General features: G+C 37.1%; 1 protein-coding gene across 1 annotated transcript in view; it reads right to left on the minus strand.

Moving 5' to 3' along the window:
- The window catches only part of GALNT3 (polypeptide N-acetylgalactosaminyltransferase 3), a 34,424-nt gene extending 15,425 nt beyond the window's left edge, over positions 1–18,999 (minus strand). Inside the window, exons 1-3 of the mRNA XM_005857527.2 lie at positions 18,360–18,999; positions 14,129–14,301; positions 2,056–2,205 (exon numbers count right to left, since the gene is read on the minus strand). Coding sequence (XP_005857589.1) covers positions 2,056–2,205; positions 14,129–14,301; positions 18,360–18,874 — 838 coding nt within the window. The 5' untranslated portion in view covers positions 18,875–18,999. The remainder of the gene's footprint in view (positions 1–2,055; positions 2,206–14,128; positions 14,302–18,359) is intronic.
- Between the last annotated feature and the right edge of the window lie 6,256 nt (positions 19,000–25,255).

A 25,255-nucleotide genomic window follows, 5' to 3' on the forward strand; every position in this document is an offset into this window, starting at 1 on the left:
TGGGCCATGAATCTAAGAAAGTTTTTTGCTGATCCATACCATCTAGCCCCAAATGTATTCTGACTTACTTAAACTGGTCTTCCCTGAGTAAAATAGAGTAATCAAAATTTTCATTCCTCTAACTGGATCTTAGAAGAAAGTAAGTCAAGGAGTCAGAATATTATGATTTTAGCAGTTGGAGAAGAAGGAACATTCAAGCCTGTCCCAGGCTTAATGGAAGGTGGGGCAAAGGAATGCTATGAAAGGTCTGGGCCCTCGTCATAAGCCAGGCTATCTCACAAACCACAGAGAGTTCAGGAGATGGCGACATGTACAGTCCTACTGAGGGCTCCCAACAAGGGCAGTTGGACAGTCATGGTTCAGGAGGAACTTCAAACACATTCGCCCAGAGGGGAAGAAGGTCCAGTCTGACATTATTATCCATTTTGGACCAAGAGAGGGAAGACTGGAGGATGAACCATTTCCTTTTAAAATCACCTCTCTTGGATTACCCTAGATCTCTCTTCATTTTTAAGTGGCTGGTATTAAAAGAATATTGGATGTGTTAGCTCTAAAGAGACTCCCAACAAATCCAAAAGCCCTTCTGTGACCATTAGTGTAAGCTCACTACCATTTGCTGGGTCAAACACAACCAAGGGCTAGCAAATTCAGAGCTAAATACTCATACAAAAAGTAACACCCACTATAGCAAACTTAGAGCTAAAGGGACAAAATGACATTTCAGTAATACCTAATGTGTACATTAAACATTGACTCTAAAAATATTTTGCAAATTTATTTAAAACTAGAGGCCTGGTGCAGAAATGTGTGCACAGGTTGGGTCCCTCGACCTGGCTGGCGATCAGGCTGATCAGGGCCAATGGGAGCCGGCCGGAGAGGGACCACGGGAGGTTGGTTGGCCAGCTGAGATCAGGCTGATCAGGGCCAATGGGAGCCGGCTGGCCGGAGAGGGACCACGGGAGGTTGGTTGGCCAGCTGGAGAGGGACCACGGGAAGGCTCCAGGTTGTGTCCAGCTCTCTTGCCCAGTCCCAATCGGTCGGACCGTAGCAGCAAGTTAACCTACCAATTGGAGCATCTGCCCCTTGGTGGTCAGTGCGTGTCATAGCAACTGGTTAAGCGGTCAATCGAACGGTTGACCAATTGGTTGGACACTTAGCATATTACACTTATTATATAAAATCATTCACACACACACACACACACACACACACAACACCAAAAGAAAACAAACCGCCAAAAAAAAAAACCACACACACACATAAAATACAAAGGAAAAAAACCCAGCAACAACTGACAATGTTCATGGAAGAGATACCAGAAATTGGAAGGGGAACCCGTAACTTGGTACAAGAAGGTGTGTGTGAATCCTTGGGGGAGGAAGTGGGAGTGGGGGGGAAGAATTGAAATATACAATTTAAAAGTGTTAGTATAGGAACAAAGTTTATGATAGGGTTGACTACATGTAAAAAAACAAACTTTCACTCATCTAAAATTATAGGAATCATCTGGCATCCGGCCGGTGTGGCTCAGTGATTGATGTTTTGATTGCCAGTCAAGGCACATGCCTGGGTTGCAGGCTTGATCCCCAGTAGGGGGCATGCAAGAGACAGCTGATTAGATCAATGATTTTCTCTCATTATTCATGTTGTTGTTTTTTTCTCTCTCTCTCCCTCTCCCTTCCTCTCTGGAATCAATAAAAATATTTTTTAATTATAGGAATCAAGAATAATAAGGATAAAAACACTTTAAAAAAATAGAACAAGCATCAGAAAAAGATCCCAAGCAGGGATAACTTGCTGGGGAAGCTGGCCACTGTAAAACATTAAAGTTGAGGAGCTTTAATTGCAAAGAAGGCAAGAAATTTGCATAAGTGAAAGGAAGTCCCTGTGTACTAAAGCTATAATCTTCTTGGGCTGTCAATGCTATAATCACCAGTTGAAAATGATGTTAAAGAAAATGCAATTAGGCATTTAAAGAAAAGGCTTCCTTACCTTTTAAATTAGGGGGTAGGGGAAGGAAAAATGTTACAACCATGTCTACACATATATACTTACAGTGAGCATCTAAAAATGTGAGCGTTTCAGCTGTTGCTACTGTTGCTCCTAGCAACCGTGCAGTGATCAGACCTTTTCTCTCTCTTTGTCTGACTATTTTTACTATAGGAAATTGTTTTATATATTCCTCTAGTTTATCATGTAAGTACTCTGTAAAAAAAAATAAAACCAGGATTAACTCTTAAGTTTATTTTCATATATGTCACATGAAAGCTAATGAAGAAACCACATTCATAATTGTAACAGTTACACACATTTCTCCATTAAGATGAAAATTATATCTTTAACTCTTCATTGAAAAAAAACTACACATGCAAATCTGGACTATTGTAACATATAACATTATAACATATTAGAGGCCTGGTGCACGAAATTCATGCACTCGGGGGGGGGTGCGGTCCCCTCAGCCTGGCCTGCGCCCTCTCACAGTCTGGGAGCCCTCACCAGTCCTGAGCCTGGCTTCTGGCTGAGCGAAGCTCCCCTGTGGGAGTGCACTGACCACCAGAGGGCAGCTCCTGCATTGAGTGTCTGCCAGTCATACCACCATTTGGTCTATTTGCATATTAGCCTTTTATTATATAGGATTAGAGGCCTGGTGCATAAAATTCATGCACTGGGGGAGGGGGGGGGGCGGTCCCCTCAGCCTGGCCTGCGCCCTCTCACAGTCTGGGAGCCCTCACCAGTCCTGAGCCTGGCTTCTGGCTGAGCGAAGCTCCCCTGTGGGAGTGCACTGACCACCAGAGGGCAGCTCCTGCATTGAATGTCTGCCAATCATTCCACCATTTGTTCTATTTACATATTAGCCTTTTATTATATAGGATTCTATATATGCCATGTTAATACTTTGGGGCAAAATGAAAGACTTTAAATGGAGTGGACCCAGGAGTCAAGAAAATGCATTTGGAGATCTGAGAAAATTAACTAAGGAAGTAAAGAAACTAAATTTGGGCAACAAAATATTTGATGCTTTTTAAAATTATTATTTAATTTGGAAATGTGAAGAAAAATGCCAAGTATCAAAAGGATTCTCTGATACTTAGGCAGTGATCAAAATAATTTAAGACCAAAATGTTGAGCAAAAGTAAGAAAGTCCAGCCCAGCTGGTGTGGCTCAGTGGATTGAGTGTCCTCCCACACACCAAAAAGTTGCTGGTTCAATTCCTGGTCAGGGCATACACCTGGATTGTGGGCTCAATTCCCAGTAGAGGGCTTGCAGGAGGCAGCCATTGATGTTTCTATCTTCTCTCCCTCTACCTTCCTCTCTTTAAAAAAAAAATCAATAAAAACATAGTTTTTTATAAAGTAAGAAAGTTCAAGGCTATAGCAGTTTGGGAATATTTCTGCAGTCAGCAGAAAAATTTCAAAAGTTTTTAGAGTCTCCTGACAGAATTGTTTCCGATTAAAATATGGAATAAGGGAACATGTGAATCAGGAATGAAGCTAAAAACAAGCAAAATTTTAGTAACAGATGTATCATTTGAGATATTAAGTATTTCAATTTGGATGAGAATGAGACATTATAAGCAAGATTTAAGACAGTAGGTAAAAGAAAACACATTAATCAGGTCAGTCAAGTATTCATATTTTTAAACAATTTCTTGTTGACTATACAATGCAGTCCTTCCAGTGGGCTTCTTGGGCCCATAGGATAGCCTCAAAAAGATTAGGGAAGCCTGGATGGCATGGCTCACTGGCTGAGTGTCGACCTATGAACCAGGAAGTTACGGTTCCATTCCAAATTGGGGTATATGCCCAGGTTTCGGGCTCTATCTCCTGTGTGGGGCATGCAGGAAACAGCTGATCAATGATTCTCTCTCATCATTGATGTTTCTATCTCTCTCTCTCTCCCTCTCCCTTCCTTTCTGAAGTCAATAAAAATAAAAAAAAAAGATTAGGGAATATTGAGAACATAAATAAATGTCCTATTGTAGATGTTTGCTTCTGCCAGATTTCAGAAGCAAATGTAGATGGTTTCATCTATGATTATATATGTTTTTTTCAGTGCTTCAGTGGTGAAGATAAGAGAGTTGCTTATTGAAAACTTAAACATTCATAAAAGAAGTGAGAGTCTAGAAACAATTTTAGTAGAAAAATAAATCTAAACATTGTTGTCTCAGAGTAATAGATTAACTTTTAAACACCTTCTAAGTTCCTCAGAATTAATTTTCTGAAAGACAAGCAAGATTGAAATTTTTCTTAAAAATATAATTACGGATATTTCTGCTTTAATCATAGACTTTTAAAATAGAAACATTTGAAAGGTATTAATGTGGATTTTGTAAAAACTGGAGTCACTATAGATTCCATAAAAAAAAAGTCCTAACATGGTTTGAATTTTTAAAAAAATTATTTGCCCACACCTTCCAAACTTCCTGTAAATTCTTATCTGCCCCCTAAATTTAGTCCCCATCTACATCCCACTTTTTGTAAGGTTAAGAGCACAAAGCTATGAGATCAGACATCCTGGGTTCAATTTATAGCACCATTACTTTTAACTGTGTGACTGCAGGCAAGTTATTTCACCTTTTTGTAACTTAGTTTCTTTATCTCTAAGATGGGGATGATAGGATTTACCCTCACAAAAGATTGTTGGAAGGATAAAATGTGAGGTTACTGTACAACTAAAGCATTTAAGAGAGGGCCTAGCACAGGGCCTATATTCTGTAAATGTTGATTATCTTTTGTTGTGCTATCATTGATATTTAACTAAAGGGTGTCCCAAAATTCACGCAAGATTTGAATTTTACACCATTTGTGCCATAAAGTGTTGCCAACGAAAAAAAAAAGATACCGTGACAGCTAACAGTTCAGGGTTATTAAAAATGGAGTGCTACATGAAAGAACATGTTTGTATAGTTGAGCAATATTTTAAAAATAATGAATGTTTGGCAGCTACAGTTCGCAATTTTCGTGCAAAATATGGTCGGAATAGTGATTTAACTTCATCAACTGTGAAGAGATTAATTAAAAAATTTAGGGAGACTGGATCAATTAGTGATCTTAAACACTCTGGCCATCCTTCAACAAGTCGTTCAACACAAAATATCAAAGCAGTTCATGAGAGTGTTGCTGAGAGTCCAGGGACATCAATTCGGCACCGTGGTCAAGAATTGGACATTTTGAGAAGCTCTCTACAGCGTATTCTCATGAAAGGTTTGCATCTTCATGCTTACAAAGTTCAATTGACTCAAGAACTGAAGCCTACTGACCACGCAGAGCGAATAGAGTTCGTTGAATGGATTATGGAACAACAACAAGTGGATGCTGATTTTTCAAACAAAATCATCTTCAGCAATGAGGCTCATTTTCATCTTGATGGCTTAGTTAATCGACAAAATTGTCGCATTTGGGGTTCAGAAAATCCACGAGTGATTGTTGAGAAACAAATGCATCCACAACGTGTCACTGCTTGGTGCAGATTTTGGGCTGGAGGCATCATCGGATCATTCTTCTTCGAAAATGCGGCTGCTCAGGCAATAACAGTTAATGGTGCTCGCTATCACGACATGATAAAATTTCAACAAGAGTGGGTATGTGCCAGCAAAGCCGTGGAGGCCATTTACCCGATATGCTATTCCATACATAACCCTATACTGTATACTTTATGAATCAGTAAAAAATTTACAATTTTTAATTATAAACCGGTGTTTTCTATCAAAATTACTTCTTGCGTGAATTTTGGAACACCCTTTACATCTGTTATTTGATTATCGCATACTTCTGCTGCTTTTCCCTAAGCCAGTTGAAATCAGGGACTGTGGTTTCTACTTCACAAGCTACTTACAGCAAGTAGAGACACATTTTTCCACAGTGGGTATTTACTAGACAGCTCTTTGACTCGATAAGACGAATTATATTAGTATGCAAAGATAGCCTTTGCCAAGAAAACCCAAATCTATTCTTAATTGCTATAGAGAATTATAAAAATATTCACACCCTTTTGATCAAGCAATTCTACTTCTAACTTATCTGAAGATATAATTCAAAAGAAGAAAAACAGAAGTACAAGGATATTTATTGCAGTGTAATATAGAATAACAATGAGGTGAATAAAGGTGAATGATTACATAAAATGCATCTAGTCCATAACTGTCATTAAAAATAAAATTGTGAAGGCAAAATAAATGAGCTAATAATGTTCTGTGACATGTCTGACTTCAAAACTGGATTTATGACATGGGTATAATTAGATAAACGTTCTATATTAGATAATGATTAAAAGAGGAAAAGATTAAAATAATTGAAACAGGAAGATTATGAATAGATGTCACTTTTCATTTTTATTTCCTTTACTTCTATTAATGTTCTTTGTGCAATTAAATAATAAAGTTTCCTTCAACTGAAGACTTTTGAGAAGTAGCCTTACTGTTCCCCTATTGCTTCACTACTTGAAAAATCAAGCAAAATAAAAATTATCTGTGAATCAAGTTCAAGAAACCAAAGAGGGAAAGATTTCTAAGATAAGTGGTTTTTGTTTTTTAAAGCTAAAACATATGAAGTATGCAGAAGTTAATCAGATGTCACTTTAAACTCTATGGGCTGCAGTCCAAACTGTAAGGATAAGAAGAATTCAGAACAGATCAAGCAGTAAATAAATTAGTTAATTACAATTGAGTGGTAAAGTAGCCTGGGTAAGAGGATTAAAGATTCAAATCAGAGATCTGCATAAAGTGCTTAACTGTATGTAGGGGACCTGAGTTATAAAACTTCCGCATTTGGCCCAACTGGTATGTCTCAGTGGTGGAGCATCAACCTATGAACCAGGAGGTCATGGTTCAATTCCCAGTCAGAACACCTGCCTGGGGTTGTGGGCTGGATCACCAGTAGGGAATATGTAGGAGGCAGCTGTTTGATGTTTCAATCTCTCCCTTCTCCTTCTCCTTTCCCCTATCTCTAAAAATCAATAAAAACGTATTTTATAAAAACTTTGCCATCTGGTAAATATGTCTCACATCCAAGAAAAAAATCCCCAGGTGATAAGCAACCTGATTCCACATAGATGTTAATGTAACTTGAGAATATAACTTCAATTCACTGAGATTTTGTTTTGAAACCACAGGAGTGTTTAGAACAGTGGTTCCTAAGATGGGGCACACACTCCACAGGGGGGCAATTTGATTTTTAAGGGAGGCAATTCTAGAATGAGTTATTAACAGTGAATCTCTTGCATTTCTTATGGTTCTAGGGGCCTCATCTATAGTATATAAATATACATTGTGATATATTTATGCATTTCAGTTTTCTATTATGTTTTGAAACTTTATTTGCTATTTTTTCATATACTTCATGTTACTTTTTTTGTATATTTCTTTATTTTATTTTATTTTTTTTTTTGCTTAAAGTATTACAAAGGGTATTACATATGTGTCCTTTTTTTCCCCGCCCTTGACAATCCCCTGGCCTCCCCTACCCCCCAGTGTCTTATGTCCATTGGTTATGCTTATATGCATGCATACAAGTCCTTCGGTTGATCTCTTACCCCCCTCCCTCCTGCAATTTTTACTATTTTTTGTGTTACTCAGTTCTCTGTTAAAGCTGAAAGATAAATATCCTAACTAATCATCAAATTCTCCAAGACTCACCAACCTAGGAGCACAAATTGAGTTTCATTTTCAATAATGCCCAAATAGCTCGTGTCCCACGTGCTTCCACAGGATTGTGGTCAACAATTATCCCAGAGATTCCCCAGAAGCATCACACCTGTGTACAAACAAGAGAGGTCAGCCCTCCTGTTCGTAACCACAAGTCATCTGATATTTCTTCCTGGTCCCCTGCTCCAGAGTCCTTCCAACCCAGCAGAGGCACAGAACAGAATCACTCAGGGTTCTGTTGCAAAATAGGAGAGAAAGCAATTTCCCCTCTTATGTGTTGAATTCTATTAGAGGGCCCCAGAGCTGTGTTGCTTGGACCCCAAAGCAAACCTGACTGTTTATTTCTAGTCCTGCTGTTCTCCTTCATTCTAAGACATATATTCAATGCAACACAGAAGACAAAGCCAGTTGAGAGATACCGCCATGCTCTAGTTTGCATCTTCCCTCTGATGAGTCAGGCTTTGCCACTTCAAGTTTGTCTGTCTCATTCCTTCCTTCCTAGGATGCATTCTCTCCCACGAAGCCACCAATTTCTCTTGTAATGAAGTCTCCAGCAGGGTCCACCCCACCAGTTCACTAGGCATACCTTGAACTCCTGCTTCAAAAGCAACAGAAAGACACCAAAAATAAAGTGTGTTCATAGTAGAAGGAATGAGCAAGAATCAAGGAGGGTTTGTATATATTCCCTTGAATACCAGTTCCGTGTAAATGATGTTCCAAGGAAAAAGGTTCTATGGTCAAATTACTTTGGAAAACACAAACACTGTGGTTCCTCTCCTCCCACACCCGCTGGTCCTTCACAGGGCACATTAGCACATTAACAGCTCCAACAAGCCCTGCAGTAAACCTGTTTATTTTGTTTAATCCCGTATTTCTTCTGCACATTTGACCAGAGTGCCTGCCCTGCGAGCCCCTGCAAATACTTAACATTCTGGGAACACCCTTGGGAAATGGCAGGTGTTGGCTGGAGCACTCATCCCTTCAACTTTCTGCCCTGTGATTTTGGGGAAGGGTGTGTGTGCATGCATGTGTTATGCTGTCACTTGGGGTGTCAGTGGCTGCTCTCGGTAACAGCATTAATGTGGCAGCTGAGTGGCATATTTTTCCAAAAGGAGAAGGATGGAGCAGGTCCCCAGGGCTGGGAAGCACTGAAATATTTCCCCTGCAGCATGCCAGGGTTCCACTACCAAGAAAGTTGCCAGGGTAAGCATTGGCACAGACAGCCCATCAGACAGAATTGCTCCTTTTTGGAACTGAGGAATTCACACCCACTCTGAGGCTGGCTTGGGCACATGCCTCTCCCAGCTGGTCCCTCAGTAGGAATCTCAGCTTCTAGAATGTCTGAGATGCTTGAGAGATTCAAGAATCTCAGAGACCCGGAGAAGCTGTCCTTGAAACAATGCAAATCTCCGTTAGAGGCACTCTGTTTTAAGAGAGAAAACAAAGCTCATGGACCTCAGAGCTCTTGCTGAAGAGGCGGTTGAAGCCAGAAACTGCAGGAGGATTGTTCCGGAAGAATTACCACGATTCACATGCCTGGATTTGGCCACTAAATATGAACACTTTGCGAAACAATAGAGGCACAGGGGTTTTCTGGAAAGAAAGAATAATGCAAAGAGCAAGGCAAAGGCTGGAAAAGCAAATGCGTTGTCCCCCGGGTGTAATAGATCTCCTGAGACATGTGATTCTAAAGAAAGCTTAATTAAATTTAATGGACAAACCTCTCGGTGCTAGGAGGCATTTTAATGTGGTATTTCGGTTCTGGGTGGACAAAAATCAGTCTTCCTTGCCTCGCTGCTCTCTCCTTTAAATGAAACAAACTTCCTGATTAGTGCCATAACTCTCAGGACTGGCTGTGTTCTATCTGCTGATAGTCTCTGTAGGACACCTGAGGGGCGCTGCTCACTGAATCTGCAGGATACTGGCCACATATGACAGAAGGAAGATCCTAGATGAAGGACAGCGGTGTCTTAACCATCTATGTACCTTCAGTGTCTAGAACAAGGCCTGGTGCAAAGGATATTTGATGAATGAATGAAAAGAAAGAAGAAATAAATAAAGAATGGGAGGAAGGAAGGGAGAAAGAGAGAGAAGGAGGGAGGGAAGGAAAGCAGGGCTATAGCTAGAGAAAGTGCCTCAGGCATAGCCCAAGGAGAGAGCAGAAAGGAGAGGGTGTGTTTATTTAGAAGGGAAAACTAGCAGAAGTTCAATACTCCAATTTTGATCAGGTAATGCTTCTTCCCATCCCCTATACACCCACGCCCGACCTCCCCTGCTTACCCCTGTGACTCAGGAGAAACTGACCCCACTCAGCCTGGTTGGCTGAGACTAATTCCATCCTCTTGCAAGTGATTGGTTCAGGAATGATTATATTATCCATTTGTGGTCAATGGAATGCAAGGACAGTTTGCTAGGGGTTTGGTGAAGTTTTCTTGTCCTGGGAAAACACCAAGAAGTTATTCTCCTTTCTTTTTTTAGGCCTACAAAGATTGCTACCTTTTGTTACTGGCCTGAGAATGAGGCCAACAAAGAGTGAGGTCAAGAGAATAACAGGAGGTAGATGCCACTGGATGAAATACACTTTCAAGCCCATCTGACTCCTAGATTTTTAATTATGGGAATCAATCAATAACCTTATATTTCTGACCACTTAGAGTTGGACTTTTGGTTATCTGCAGCCAAAGGTATCTAACTGATCTACCCTCAAACATAATTGTTCTATGAACCAAGCCAAACAGCAATCTATTCTCCAACACAGGCTGGAAGTCAGATGGAGAAAATAAGAAATTACAACTATATTAGCAGTGAATAGCCACTCCCACCCTGAGCCCACCACTCCAGCCCATCAGGCCCTGTGATGGATATTCATTGACCATATTTCACCCTTTGTACACCCTTTGTACTCACAGAAATAGATCTGAAAACAAGAAGAATTTCAAAGAGCTATAGCTAGTGCTGTTTCTAGTTGTCTGTGTGATCTTGAACAAGACACTTAGCCTCTGAGTCTCAGTCTGCCTCAATCCATGCCAAATAAATGAAATGAAGATTAATGGAGATTCTTATCTTATACATTCTTCACAGAATTTCTGGGAAGATCAAATGTAAATTCTAGGGGCTGCACATCTAAATAGAGGTGTTATTATTATCTTTATCTGATCTGTTTTTTCATTTATCTGTATCTCCCCGGGCTTCCCCCTGGACAGTGCTAACATCTGATAACTTAAGTCTACATTTAACTTCATCATATAACACTGACTCCAATTCAATCTTTATAAGCTATTATTTCTACCTGCCTACTTACAAAATGGATTTAGGGTAGCTTATAATAAAAAGGTCCAATACACAAAAACAATAAAACAAGCATGCAAGGATAAGAGTTAAGTAAGGAAAGGTGGGGAATTGTTGTACTAGAAAGCCCACATGAAGAGCAACTGCAATTGAGCTAGAAACTTAGTTCTGAGCTTCCCAACAGCTAAAGGAAAAAGTGGAATTTATTTTTAAAGCTAGTATCATACAATACACTATACCAGGCACTATTAAAGCTACAAAAATAAATAAGACATGAGTTCTGCCTTCAAAGATTTTAGAGGATAATAAAGAAAAAAAATCCATCAATACTAATACCAAGACATTGTTAAGTAATGCAAGCATTACTAATTGCCATCTACAAAAAAAAAATTCATGGGATTAGTTAGGAAAAGATTAACTCTGGCTTAGGGGAAAAAACTTGATAGAAGAAAAGATATTTGAACTGGGCCTTAGATGGGGTTGGAATCTGATCATTGGTGATTCATGGCAGGGCTTTCTGGCATGAGCAAGGTGCCCACATTTGGGTACTATGTTTAAGAAAGTAATACTAATCAAGACTAATATCTTGGGGAAGGGAAAGTAAGGTTCCCTTAGTCTGCAGTGTACTGGGGTGTGGATGTGTGTGTGCCTTGTACACATATATGCCCATATGTGTACCTTGAGTGTCGTAGGAAATAAGGTTGGGAAGGAGATTGGGGTCAGTTTAGAACAGTTCTTAAAGGCCATGCTCAGAACTCTGAACTTTATTCTGTAGGAAATGAAGAAAAGTCACTGAAATCTTTTTGATAGGAAAGTGACATAATCGTAGTTGTTCTCCAAATAATACATTTTTGGTGGTATTTTCCCCCTGGAGATCAAAATTGAAAGTGTGGCTCTGCTGTGAGCTAATGTATTTCCATCAGAAACTTATCCTTCCCCTGTGCTATTCTGTGTTCACTTGACAATTTTTCATTACATTGATTCTAAGTCAGCTATTCCCAAAGAAAATACAGAAATTCATCATCTTTCCCTTTATGATTTTCTCCTCTGTCATCAAACACATCAGCAGGCATGAGTTTTATCATAATTCAATTCCCGCCTTCCACCCACCTTAATTACATGCATTTCCACTTGATAATAATTCACTGGAGTATTCAAGAAGATTAGGAAGTTAAACTTCTTTTGCTTTGGCAACTCTTTTGGGAGAGTTCCTGCATCAATGCACAGGATGGGAAGTCCTATCCTCTTGCCTTTCCATGAGTATGAGCATGAGAGATGCTTTGTAACCTTAAAGGTTCAGAATTAATTCACCTAGCAGGGATGGGGAACATCCGGCCCACTGGTGGTATAAAGCCTGCGAAATCATTTGGTCTGGCCCTGCCAAGGCATTAGGTGTGAGTTAATTAAATGTTTGACCAAATGCAGAAAGCTACTTTTTAAGTTGATAATTGTATATGGCCCTCGAATGATGTTATAAATATCCAAATGGCCCTTGGCAGAACAAAGGTTCCCCACCCCTGAATGGAACCATGGAATTTGGCATTAGAGGGGGTTTTAAGGATCACCTGTTGGGATGTAATCAAAGGAAGAAGCACTAGTCATGGCTTCTTGCGAGCAACCAGCACCATTTTAACAATTCTTAGTGATTTCTTCCTTAGTACTTCAACTGTCCTTTTGCTCTTTTATTTTTCTCTTTCATGGATGCCATGTTCTTTGGAAGCTTGTTTAGACCAAGTTAATGGCATTTAAGGTTTCCTCCACCTGAATAGGAGTTCATTTTTTGAATACTGTATAATAATAAAAGCGTACTATGCTAATTAACCGAACGTCCTTCTGGACGTCCTTCCAGATGAAGCTGTGGTGGCGGGGGCCGAGGCAGAGGCGGCCACCACAGCCAAGCCCCTTGCACGAATTTTGTGCATCAGGCCTCTAGTAAGAATTATATGTCAAGGGCGGGGTGGGGGGGCGGCATCAGGATTATATAGATGCTTAGGTGGGGCATGGCAGAAAAAAGGTTGGAACCACTGGTTTAGAATTATATGTAGAAATTATTAAATAAGTAAGTAATTGTATATTAGAAATAAACAGGTTAATAATTTATGTTTTATTCACTTATTACCATTTCTGAAGTCTTGGTACAGCTTATAATTGATAACATGTCACTTAATCTTTTTTTTTCTTCTCATGACACATAAAGGAATGGTTTATCTTACCACAGATATTGCTTTGGATTTGATGAAAGAATACCAACCCCATTTTACAGATGAGTTAAACAGCTAATTAGTGTTGGAGCTGGAAGTTGTCCTTAAAGAATCTGGCTCCAAACTATGATTCATTCAGGAATAAATGTCGTAATCATTGAAACAATCTATATCTGTTTGGTATTTAAAATGCTTGTAATGTTTGAAAATTTAGCAAATTAGAGTATTTGTCGAATTAGCCTCGCAATTCCAATTTAAAATGTGTAATTTAGTAAGTGCCTCTTGACTTTAATTTTAAGTAGCTATGTATTAAAGAATGTGGCTAACTTTGCAAACAATATTGAAAAATTTAAGAGCCAAACTAAAACAGGATGTGATAACTCAGTAATTTTTAACTACTTATTTATATTAATTACATTTATTTATATTAACTCATCTAATTTTCAAAACAACCCTAAGAATTATATACTATTTATGTACTTCCTCAATTATAAACTGCACAATTGAATACTTCTTATAATCAATAGCATCTTAGTTTAATTGGCTATGAAAGCTTCTTAAACTAGTGGTATATAAACTAATTACATATCATACAATAAACTTGATGAGATATGGCATTTTTTCCACTTTACAGATAATGAAACTAAAGCATTGGGGGTAAGGGGAAAGAGGGTTAGGACCAGAGCTGGGATTCACACCAAGGAAGTCTGACTCCAGGCTCAAGTCTGTGCTCTTAATGACTACAGATATTCCTTATAAGTGTTACATTTCAGACTACAAAGTTATGAACAATGGTGTTTTATACATTTCTGAACTGCAAAATATTAGAATATCAACACCCTTGGATTCTACTTTCATCCACCATATATAGCATCCAAACTATTATATTCAAGTTCTGAAATGGCATCTGAGGGTACAATATAACTCAATAGACATTGGACAACACCATATGGATTTACTTGGGAAACAACCTAATTTGCATATGCTTTCTTACCAGCTACACTAGCATCATCCACCAAAATGATTTCCTTCAGCAGTATGGCAGGCGTAGAATAGAGCACACTGTGGACAGTTCTAAGCAGCGTGGACCATGCTTCATTATGAAAAACTATTATGACACTGGTGGTAGGCAGGGGAGGACAGCGCTTAAATTTTTGTTCAATACATCTAGAAAAGGTCAAAGTAGAAGAACAATTATGAATTTTATTACTTTATATCATAGCTATGCCATTACCAAAATTATTATTTAACCTTTATCACTATAGAAATGGTAGTGAATAGTTTTCTGTGACTTTTTACTATGTAAGATAATCTTAATGCTGTGTAAACATAAGCAGAGCAAAACAAAATTCTTTACAAGACCTAGATCATGGCCACTGATATGTATTGCATGTCAAAGATGAGAACATGCTATTGTAAACTCTTTCAACAGTATAATTTTACATAAAAATAACATTTTCAATAAGGAAAATAACCGACAAGTGAGACCACCTATAAAAATGACAAATACTTGTAACTGGTCAAATAAAAATCAAGTTTTTCTCCTTCCTTGTGGAAATCATACATTTTTCTTATTTGTAATTTTTAAAACTGCAATTTAATTAAATATTCATATATGTACAGATTATCTTAAATTAGATACTTTCCTAAGTATGTAATATTTTCCAAGTTTATTTAATCAATTTACTTAATCTATATTTGAAACAATAGGGGGAAAATAGCGTACTATAAAGCTATGCATGATTTTCATTATTCAGCAAAGATTTTGCTCCAATAATCCAATCTACTGTTTAATTAAATGAGACAAGGCACTTTAAATATTTTTAAAAATACATTTATAAATTTAAAATAAAAGTCCTAAATCCATGTTATTAGTCCTGTGCTCTGTTACCACATGAAACATCAAAGGCACAAGGAGAGCAACACTAGTAATTTTTGACAGGTTAATGGCACTGTGCTACCCATTAGCTATAAACAATAGTTATAAATTGATTCATTTTTATAACAATGTCTTCCTCTGTGAAAGTTGTCTTCATATGAAGCATCGGGGTGTGGGAGGACCTGTACAGCCTCCAGTCCCCTGGCCTATTGCATTGAGGTGAAGATCAAATGAAATAACATATAGGAGAGGGCTTCAAAACATTGTAAAATCATAGTGAACCTGGAACATATGGAAAAGATAAATAAATAAGTTTATCTTTAAGTTCACTTAAAAACCATAAGTGGTTGTATAATTTCAGACAACAGAGTACAAAAATCTCCCACACGGTCAAAAGGCACTGTAAGTACAGTGTGTGAACAAGTGCTGGTCAAACACAAAGGAAGTAAATCATTCATCATGGAGATAAGGGCCCAGAGCACTTTAGCCCCTCTGCCAGGGCCAATGGGGAAACCAGAGCCTCCAGGATGGTACGGGAGGCCTGGGACTGCCACCCTGGGAGAAGATATCCTGCAAACTCTCATTAACCACTTTTATATCCAGACCTCAATATGTATGTGTCTTAGATTCTTTTCTAAGAGGAGGTCTTTAGGGTGGAATATTTGTAGTGATAAAAAAAAAAATTAGACTGGGAATAAAGTATTGAGAGGGTATCAACACCACCGGATAGAAAAAATAGAGGAATTGACTGAGTGAAAGTGATTTTACTCTCTAGTGCATTTGTTATTTCAAAGTGTAATATACATATATCGTCAGAGCAAATAATCACATTCACCCTCATTGATAGATGTAAGCAAGTTATTTATTCTAAATTGAATTTTGGATAAACTACCAATTAAAAATAATGTCCAAACATAAACTACCTCTTCCTATATAGTACTCTTAATTACACAGAAACAAATAACTAAATATAAGCTTGTATCTTCAGACATAAAGGTTTATAAGCTGATAAACTATAAGTAAAAATTATGAAAAACTCCATATTTTCTTTTTTTTAACAAAAAAAGAAACCTTATGATTTCCTGTATTATAAGCATTTTGGGGAGAGATTTTCAAGATTTTAAAAAATGTTTCCCTACATTTATTTGCCATGTGACTAAGTAATGTAATATTAATCAAGAATTACAAAAAGGTCTTGAAGATTTAAAGTATAAATCTTTACAAAAACTCACACTAATAAAATGTTATCATTTTAATCTTACAATGCTTTCCCTTGGTTTAATTGAGGCTTTATTTGCTTAACTGATAACCACTAATATCAAATAAAACTGTCATGTCATATCATTAATGCAAGGGGTAATGAAATTACCTCATTTATTTGGAAACAATTAGCATGTTAAACTTATGCTTTAAAAACTGTTTCACATGTCATTTAAAGTAGTGAAATTAAAATAACTTGCCAAAGTGACTGCATATTTCTAGTCAAGCCATTTGAAAGATTTGGCAAATAGGAAAGTGCTCAATCAGTCACATCTGGTTTTGGGAGAAACTAGACCTATATTTCTAATGAGCAAAGAAAAGATTAGGAATTCTTCAGAAAATGTGTTCCTTGCAGATATAGGTTAAATTTAAAGTAGCAAAGTATTAAGTCTTCACCAACTCTTCACAGTCACAGGTACCCATGCCTATCCAAAAAAAAAAAAAGTTCTTTACGTGCTTAGTTATTTCCCACTTACTTAATGATAAACATTATTGAATATTACTGTAGTTTTTAAATGTTATATTGGGGGGGGAAGTTTATCTTGAGCTGGCATTGATTATCATGTTAAAGAATAAAAAGTATGTTTCTTCATTTGTGATGTGAATTGATTTTCAGTCAAGACATTTCTCCAGATCAGTGAAGTGCAATACTACGTTTTAACTTAACAAAACTGTGCCTTGTTATAACAGCTAAAATATTTGTTAGACATTCATTTATTTCTTTACACATTTATTTAATATTGATGAGCAACCCAACTTTGAATCACACAGATTATAATACAGTGACAGTCCTGGATGGTGTGGCTTAGTTGGTTGGGCATCATCCCATGCACCAAAAGATGACTGGTTTGATTCCCAGTCAAGGCACATACCCAGGCTGTGGGTTTGATCCCCAGTGAGGTAAGTTCAGGAGGCAATTGATTGATGTTTCTCTCATGCATCTCTCTCTCTCTCTCTCTCTCTCTCTCTCTCTCTCTCTCTCTCTCATAAAAACATATCCTTGGGTGAGGATTTTTAAAATTAAAATAAAAATAATACAGCAACAGAAATTTAATCTACACAACTTCAACATTAAGGAACTCATAGTTGGAGCAGGTATTTATGATCAGATCATAAATCTAGAAAAATATGCATGAAGCAATAGACCTAAGTCCTTTTCTTTAGGTTCACTTCCAAATATATTTTTATTATAACCAGAAAGCAAAATATGTAGCACTACTTGCTTACAGTTTTCTGTCTTACAATTTTAACAAATCTATAGATGGTTTGAAAGCACTAGAAATTCATTTTAGCTATTTCAGTTCAAACAGAGCATTTGACCACTACCTCAAAGATAACAAAATGGTTCATTAACTAAGGACAAACAGTATAAAGGAAGCTGGAGGAAAACTTAATCAAAATACTTGAAATAAGCATGTGAGTAAAGTGACAATAAAAAGCAATCTTGACTTCTCAGAAGCTAAAGGGAAACAGATCTATAATACCGGGACTTATTCAAAAAAACTCTAGAGAAAGAATCATAGTTGAATTACTAATTATAACAATATTGTCCCTTAAAAGACAGGTCATAAAACACAGGGCATTCTTAAATATAATGAAATATAATTATAGCACAGAGAGTAACCACAAAGTCTGTGACTTGATTCATAAAATATTGCTATCTAACAGCTCCAAAGTCTTGGCATACTTTTTAATCATTTCTATTCTACAGTAATACACAGAGGAATGGAGACAACTCCCATATTTTCCATAAAAACTGTCCTGTATTTCTTTCTTAACAGATGAGGAAACTAAAGTGTTTCAAATAAAGAATTTATTTGTGATTCTATAGATGTCAGATCTAGAATTCAATATTCTAATTTCTAAGACAATAACTTTTCACATCTCCAATGCCACACCAGAAATAGATACGACTATCTGGCCTCAATAAGAAAAATAAAAAGTAATTAAAACTGATTAAATAAATGATAATTGGTGATTTCTTTTCCCCTTACAGTGGCTAAAGAACAAGCAACTTCCTTAGCTAACAGCCTTCCCCTGCAAGCCCTGATGATAAACAGAAGACAGTGAATATTCTTCAACATACTCAGGAGGTCGAGTGTCTGGTCCAAGGTCTCGGTGTAAAGAAATCCTGTCACTTGCAAAAGCATTAAAACAGTGTTGTGCTTCTCCCCGTTCTTTTTCCTTCTGCTCTTCAACACTTAGGCTGATTATCTTGAATGCTCTACCAGAAGCACCAGGTGCATTAGAATCCTGAGGTGGGCGGTCAAGAACCGGCTTCAGTTCTGCTGCTGTGTAATATCCTTGCAAACAAGGTCTCTCACCAGCATCAATGCTTTGCCTAACAGGTGCTCCTATTTGCATTTTTGGCATTGCATCTTTAATATTGTGTACAGCTTCTAGCATTAAATCAAGCATCTTGTGGTTCTTTTTCATGTTCCTTTCCATCCTTGATTCCTCTTTGGATTGTTGAACACTTACTTCTCTTTGCATTAAAATCAAAAATATTATAAAGAAAAAAATTACTGCACCAAACTTCCAGAACTTTTTATGAAAATGTCTTTTAAGATGTAATTTCACTAGTCGCTTTAGTTGAGTCATTCTGACATTAAAAGCTTGTCACTTGACAAATAACAGTTATAGTTTCCGCTTTTAATTATATTTTTTATCATGGATTTGCTGGCAAGCAGGTTTCATTAAATGGTAATACCTATAAACAGAAATGATAAATGACATTAGTTACTATTCATTCCTATCAGCATGGTTCAATTCACTCATTCAACCAACAACTCAACAAGAGCTACAAACAATATACTCCTATCCTATATAACAAAAGGGTAATATGCAAATTGCTGAATGGCAGAACGACCGGTTGCTATGATGCACACTGACCACCAGGGGGCAAATTATACTTTTGGAAGAACACAAATATAATTAACCACAATCTATTAGGACTATAAAATATATTAGAACCCTAGCTGGTTTAGATCAGCGGATAGTGCGTCAGCCTGCGGACTGAAGGGTCCCGGGTTTGATTCCGGTCAGGGGCACATGCCCAGGTTGTGGGCTTGGTCCCCAGTAGGGGGCATGCAGGAGGCAGCCAATCAATGATTCTCTCCCATCATTGATATTTCTTTCTCCCTCTCCCTTCCTCTCTGAAATCAATCCTATATAATAAAAGGCTAATATGCAAATTGACCAAATGGTGGAGCAACCGGTCGCTATGATGTGCACTGACCACCAGGGGGCAGATGCTCAATGCAGGAGCTTCCCCCTGGTGGTCAGTGCGTTCCCACAGGGGGAGTGCTGCTCAGCCAGAAGCCGGGCTTGCCAGCGGGCTCACAACTGGCAAGCATAGCAGAGGTGCTGGGAGCCTCTCCTGCCTCTGCGGTAGCTTGCGGTAGCGCTAAGGACCCCTCGGGGGATGTCCGACTGCCAGCTTAGGCCTGCTCCCCTAAGCTGGCAGTTGGACATCCCTCGAGAGGCCCCAGACTGTGAGAGGGTGCAGGCTGGGCTGAAAGACCCCTCCTCCCCCAGTGCACGAATGTTGTGCACCAGGCCTCTAGTAAAAATATATTAACAAAAAATAATAAATAAAATATTAGAGATTTTTCTCCAGTAAAAAATACATTGTTAACTCTGGCAAATAGCTATTATATAATATGCATAAAATTACTTTTACAAATATATTTTGAGTCTAAAATAACAGGTATCTTAACTTAATAATCAAGGGGGCAAAGGATTTCATTAAACTGGTTATAAAGAAAGGGAGAATCCATAAAAAAGCAAAGGTATACTGACAGGTACTATCAGCCATTCATTCAAAAGATTGCTTTTTATTTTATGAAGTTTGCCCATAACCTATGAACCTTTACTCCAACTAAACCAATTAATATTAAAAAGCAGCATCACCAACAAGTAAACACATTCTCGCAGATTTGCTGACCTGACAGTACTTTGAATTCTGACAAAACCAATTAAGACTAGAACATTAAGAGCATTGGTTGTTATAAAATAGCCATTTTCAAATACAAAAGTACATCTCACAAAATACAAAATCTAGTAGCAAAAAAAAAAAATGCATTAAGCTTTACTTGTGGTATCTCTAAAGAGGCAACAGAGATCATCAAATTATAAAAGCAGCATTTGGCCTGATAAAATACTGCTTGCTCTTGACCCTAAAAACAGAGCAACATGTTTACTAAAACCTAATATAGGCCACCGGGAGCAAAAGAAAGGAGGGGGAGAAAAAGGGCATCCATGACAGGCTGAATCACAGTGAGGGTTTTCTACATGGTGCTTTAAAAAAAAAAAAGTAATGTGAAAGGGTTTTAGTACACAATTACATACCATACACCATTATAATTATTCAAGTAATTTGTAGGGGTAAGACCTGTCCTCCATAAACATATTTTAAGGAAAATATCATTTATAGAAGTGAAAACTAACTTTGACATTTTATTCCCTTTATCTTCCAAAGTTATTATTAAATTTAAAATAAGAAAACTAAGTTCAAAGATGGAGTCTCTGGCCTTTAGCAAGGCATTTTAAACTGAATAAACAAAAATGCCAGAACTTGCATACTTAATTGTATATACTATTTCTAATTGGACTGCTCTAAATTATTTTTTTTTAGTATGAAATGGATACTAGTTCCAGAAAATACCTCAACTAATGATGTATATGCCCATGAAAATGAGATGCCAATATTTCTGAGCTTTGGTTACTTTAAGAGCTTCAGGTAAAGATTAAATGCCCTCCTAAGCTTTATACATGGTTTAAAGACACAATATAAGGAGTTTGAGAGCCACACAATTGTTGTGTAGTGTCTAATGTCAACTGTTTTGTTAAGCTGAGACTATAAAATTAAAGATACCTCTTACCTTTAAGGAGCAAAGACATGGCATGTCAACAGGCAACTAGAAAGCAGCATGACATGTGCTATCACAGGAGACTGTGAAAGCAACATGGAGGGTAAAGAGAAATGTTGGAGGAAATTTCCCAGAGATGACACTCAGCAGTGTCATGCTGAGCAGGATCTTGAAGATAAGCAAATTTTAGGCAGGTGGACAAGAGAGAGGAGAGAGAGGGAATGGCAGATACAAAGGCATGAAAAGCCATGGTCAATCCTGCGTACAGCAGAAAGGGAAAGCACAGGTTTGAAATGGTAGGAGGTGAGGCTGGGAGGTCAGTTAAAGGCAAGTTAACAAAGATAATTTGGAATCTACCAATTTGTCCTGAATAGAATGAAAAAAAAAGAACTGGATATTTTAAGGAAGGATTATAATCACATTTATGCTTTAGAACAATCAGTTTCTTAGTGCCAGTAAAATTGATAGATACAAAAAAAAATTAAGAGATCAGGAAGGATGGAGAAGACTGATTCAAAAGAGTTCAGAAACCCTAGCCAGTGTGGCTCAGTTGGTTGAGCATCATCCCATGCACTGAAAGGTGGTCAGTTCAATTCCTGGTCAGGCCACATACTCATGGTTTTAGGTTCGATCCCCAGTCGGGGTGCATACAGAAGGTAACCGATCAATATTTATCTTTCTTTCTCTCTCTCTCCCTCTCCCTCCCTTCCTCTTTCTCTAAAATCAATAAAAACATATATATTTTTTAAAAAAAAATATGCCCAGTACTAGTAAGTGGTATTAAGTAGGACTTGGTGAGAGAGAGAGAAGAATGGGGGGTATGTGGGTCAAGTGATGACATTAACAAAGGAAGGATAGATTTGGGATGGGAATTAGGGATATAATTTCTTTAATTTTGGACATGACAAATTTGATATGCTGGTAGGACTTCCCAGTGAGTTCCCATAAGCAAAAAACATATATGGGACTGAAAATCAGGGAAAAGCTCTGTGCTAGAGATGAAAATTTGAGAGTCAGTGTCAGGGTACAGAAGAGTTCACCTATAGTATATATTTAAGGGGTGGGAGGGAAAAAAAGACCCAGGGAAATAAGGAAAACAAATGGAGAGTCAAGTGAAAATAGATTAGCAGATAAAGTGTCCGTGTCAGGTAAATTTAGATTTTTTACAATCTGCATCTTATCCTTGAGAGATGATAATTGTTTGACAGCTAGTTGGCCTTTAAAAATAAATTTTACTAGACCTGGTCCAACAAGCTTTAGTGCAAACCCAGGAATGAACCTTGGAAGAGAATACAATAGACTAGCTGTAGTTATGCCCCCAAGATTCTAAGGCTTAGAATCCAGATGCTTTCAGACTAACAGGGCAACAACCTGACCTAAGAGTTTCCAGAAAGATAAAGATGAGAAAAAATATTTGGGATAAGCAAAATGTTATTTCATAGTCCCCAACCAATGAAATACAACCTAATCACCTTTCTCTAACCACAGCTTGACAATAGACATGGACATAAATCAACCTATGTTCACCCTCCTTTCTGTTTCTGGGAGAAGCACTAAAAATTCCCTTTTGGAGTGCTATTTAGTGATACCAGATTTCTTAAGTAGCCAAAGGTAGGCTAGATTTAAAAATCTGAAAGGGAATAAGATAGTCTCCTAAGAATGTTTTAACACAATAGAGAACCAAAGAGAGTCCAGAGAAATCACAGAGAAGAGGGAGATGACAGAACTAGATTCTTCTACAGTAGTGATACTTTTCCTAAAACATTTTATGCCAGAAATCATATTTGTGGCTAGGGTGGGGAATTAGTAAAAAGAATGGAATTAGTGAAGTAGTTGGAAGAGTTCTTTTTTTTAGGAATAGATTATAAACTAAAGGAGTTCTTCATCGATAGGACAATAATCCTATCACTGTGTGAATATGTTTATCTAAGGGAGTCACTCAAATAGTAGGTTTTAGTTTAGCATGTCTCTAATGCAGGAGTGAAGGAAAACTCATGAAGAGTGGCTCCCTTACTCATGGTTGTTTTTCTATGTTGGTGACATAGTGGGCACCCAATAAATGTTTGTTGATTGGAGAAGAGAAGGAGGACCAAGATTTAATTTATTATTAGAAATAATTTTAAAAATAGTTAACTTTTGTTAAATGTTAAGTCCCTGATACTTTAACACTTACTAAATAATTCCTAATACAGTCTTTCAATGGTTCTGTAAATTTATGTTATTCCCATTTTACTGACAAACAATGACAGTCAAATAGATTAAGCAGTTTGGCCAAGGTAATTTTAAGTGGAAGAGTAGCATTTTTCCCAACCATGTTCAAACTCAGGTCTGATGTAAAATCCTGAACTTTTAACTGAAGTTATCTGAAAAAAAAAGGTCTTTAAAAGTCAAGAACTGATACCCTAGATGTCAGGAAATTAGGGAATAACCTAGGTAAAAAAAAAGTACAAATAGCCTCATATCACCTCAGGTAAGTTTTTCAGGGCAAATGAGTTTTGTGGTTTTGTTTCTTTCTTTCTTTTTTTTTTTTTCTGTTTTAAGAGCATGTTTGGGGAAAGAAAGATTGAGGATGAGGTTGTAGATCTTGAAAATGGGGTGTTAAGATACTGAGACCTTTTAGTTGCTCTACTAAAGTAGAACATGATGCTTTGTTCTTTTCAGATTATTTCTGAAAAGAATAGTCTTCTTATATCAATTGCTGATCACATAAAGATTTCAACATTGGTTCTCCAGGGATTTTATATGACTTTTCTGTCCTTTTCTGCTAATGTGCAATATCCAGGCTTCCATTAATGAAAACTACACTCAACATTAAGCATCTCCATCAATGGTCCTAAGCTCTGAATAAACATTAGTGGAAAGATCTTTAAATAAGGCAGTACCTTAGGCCTTACTTCTAGAGAGTTTCACTTAATTATTCTAGAAGCAGGGCCTAGGCCCTGATTTTGTTATTTTAGGCTATCCAGATAATTCCAAAGAGCAGCTAGGCTTAAAAATTACTGGTCTAATTTTGGGCATATCAAAACTAGCACCTGATACAGAAAGGAATGTATCCATCCAAAGATAACCTCATTATTAATTCCTAATACTTCAAAATCAGGTTTTTCAAAACAAATGCTTGATACAAACTGAGTAAAAGTTATTTTGACATGGGGAGAAAATTTAAAAACCAAAGCAAGAACGAGCCAAAGTTTCTGGAAGAGTTTCAGGAATTATGGCTGATATAATTGAAGTTTTATTGCAAATTACGAGGCTGTAAAATCATTTTTTTAATATTTTGTTCTAATCACAAAGATAGAAAACCTGAGGCTTTGAACAAGAAAACAAATAATCAAAAAAACACACAATAAAATCATAAGTAAAACAAAACCAGGACTCTTAATTCCTATTCCTGGGAATAATGCCATGTTCCTAAACCATGCTTCTTGACAAATTTGAAGACCTATGTTTAAATAGCCATTAAAACAAAACAAATCTCACCTAGAATCAATTTTCAATTGGACTCAGAAGTTTGAGGCTTGAAAATAAAATCAGCACGACAACAAACTCAAATATAATGTTATATTTACATATTAGAAATGATTAGCATATGAAGGGTTTGTCATCCTTGTATTCTAAACCCTTTACATATACCAATCCAAAATGTTCATTTGCTAATTATAAAATAACTAACTCACAGAAAAAGAGAAAGGAATATCATGAAATAGTTTTTTAAACCTAGAAAAAATTAAATTTTCTAAATTAGAAATCCATATAAAATTCTAAAATATAGAAAAAAAATTGACTTAGGTGGTGGGCACAAAATGCAATATACAGATCTTGAAACACAGAAACCCACACCTGAAACCTATATGATCATATTAAACAATGTCACCCTAATAAATTTAATAAAAAAACTCAGAGACCTTCTGGTCTCAAAATATATATATATTAATCTATATATCCTACTATACATGTAGGCCTTACAAAAAGGCATTAATAATAAATAAAAATATCCACAAAATGATACTCTGAAAGGCTAAAACAATATGCATGACTCTATGTCTATGAGACTGGGTTAAAAATCAATGGATTATTCTTAGGGGTAAAATATGCTTTCATCTTGCCCTGG

This window comes from Myotis brandtii, unplaced genomic scaffold, assembly GCF_000412655.1.
Source record: "Myotis brandtii unplaced genomic scaffold, ASM41265v1 scaffold112, whole genome shotgun sequence".
NCBI lineage: Eukaryota > Metazoa > Chordata > Mammalia > Chiroptera > Vespertilionidae > Myotis > Myotis brandtii.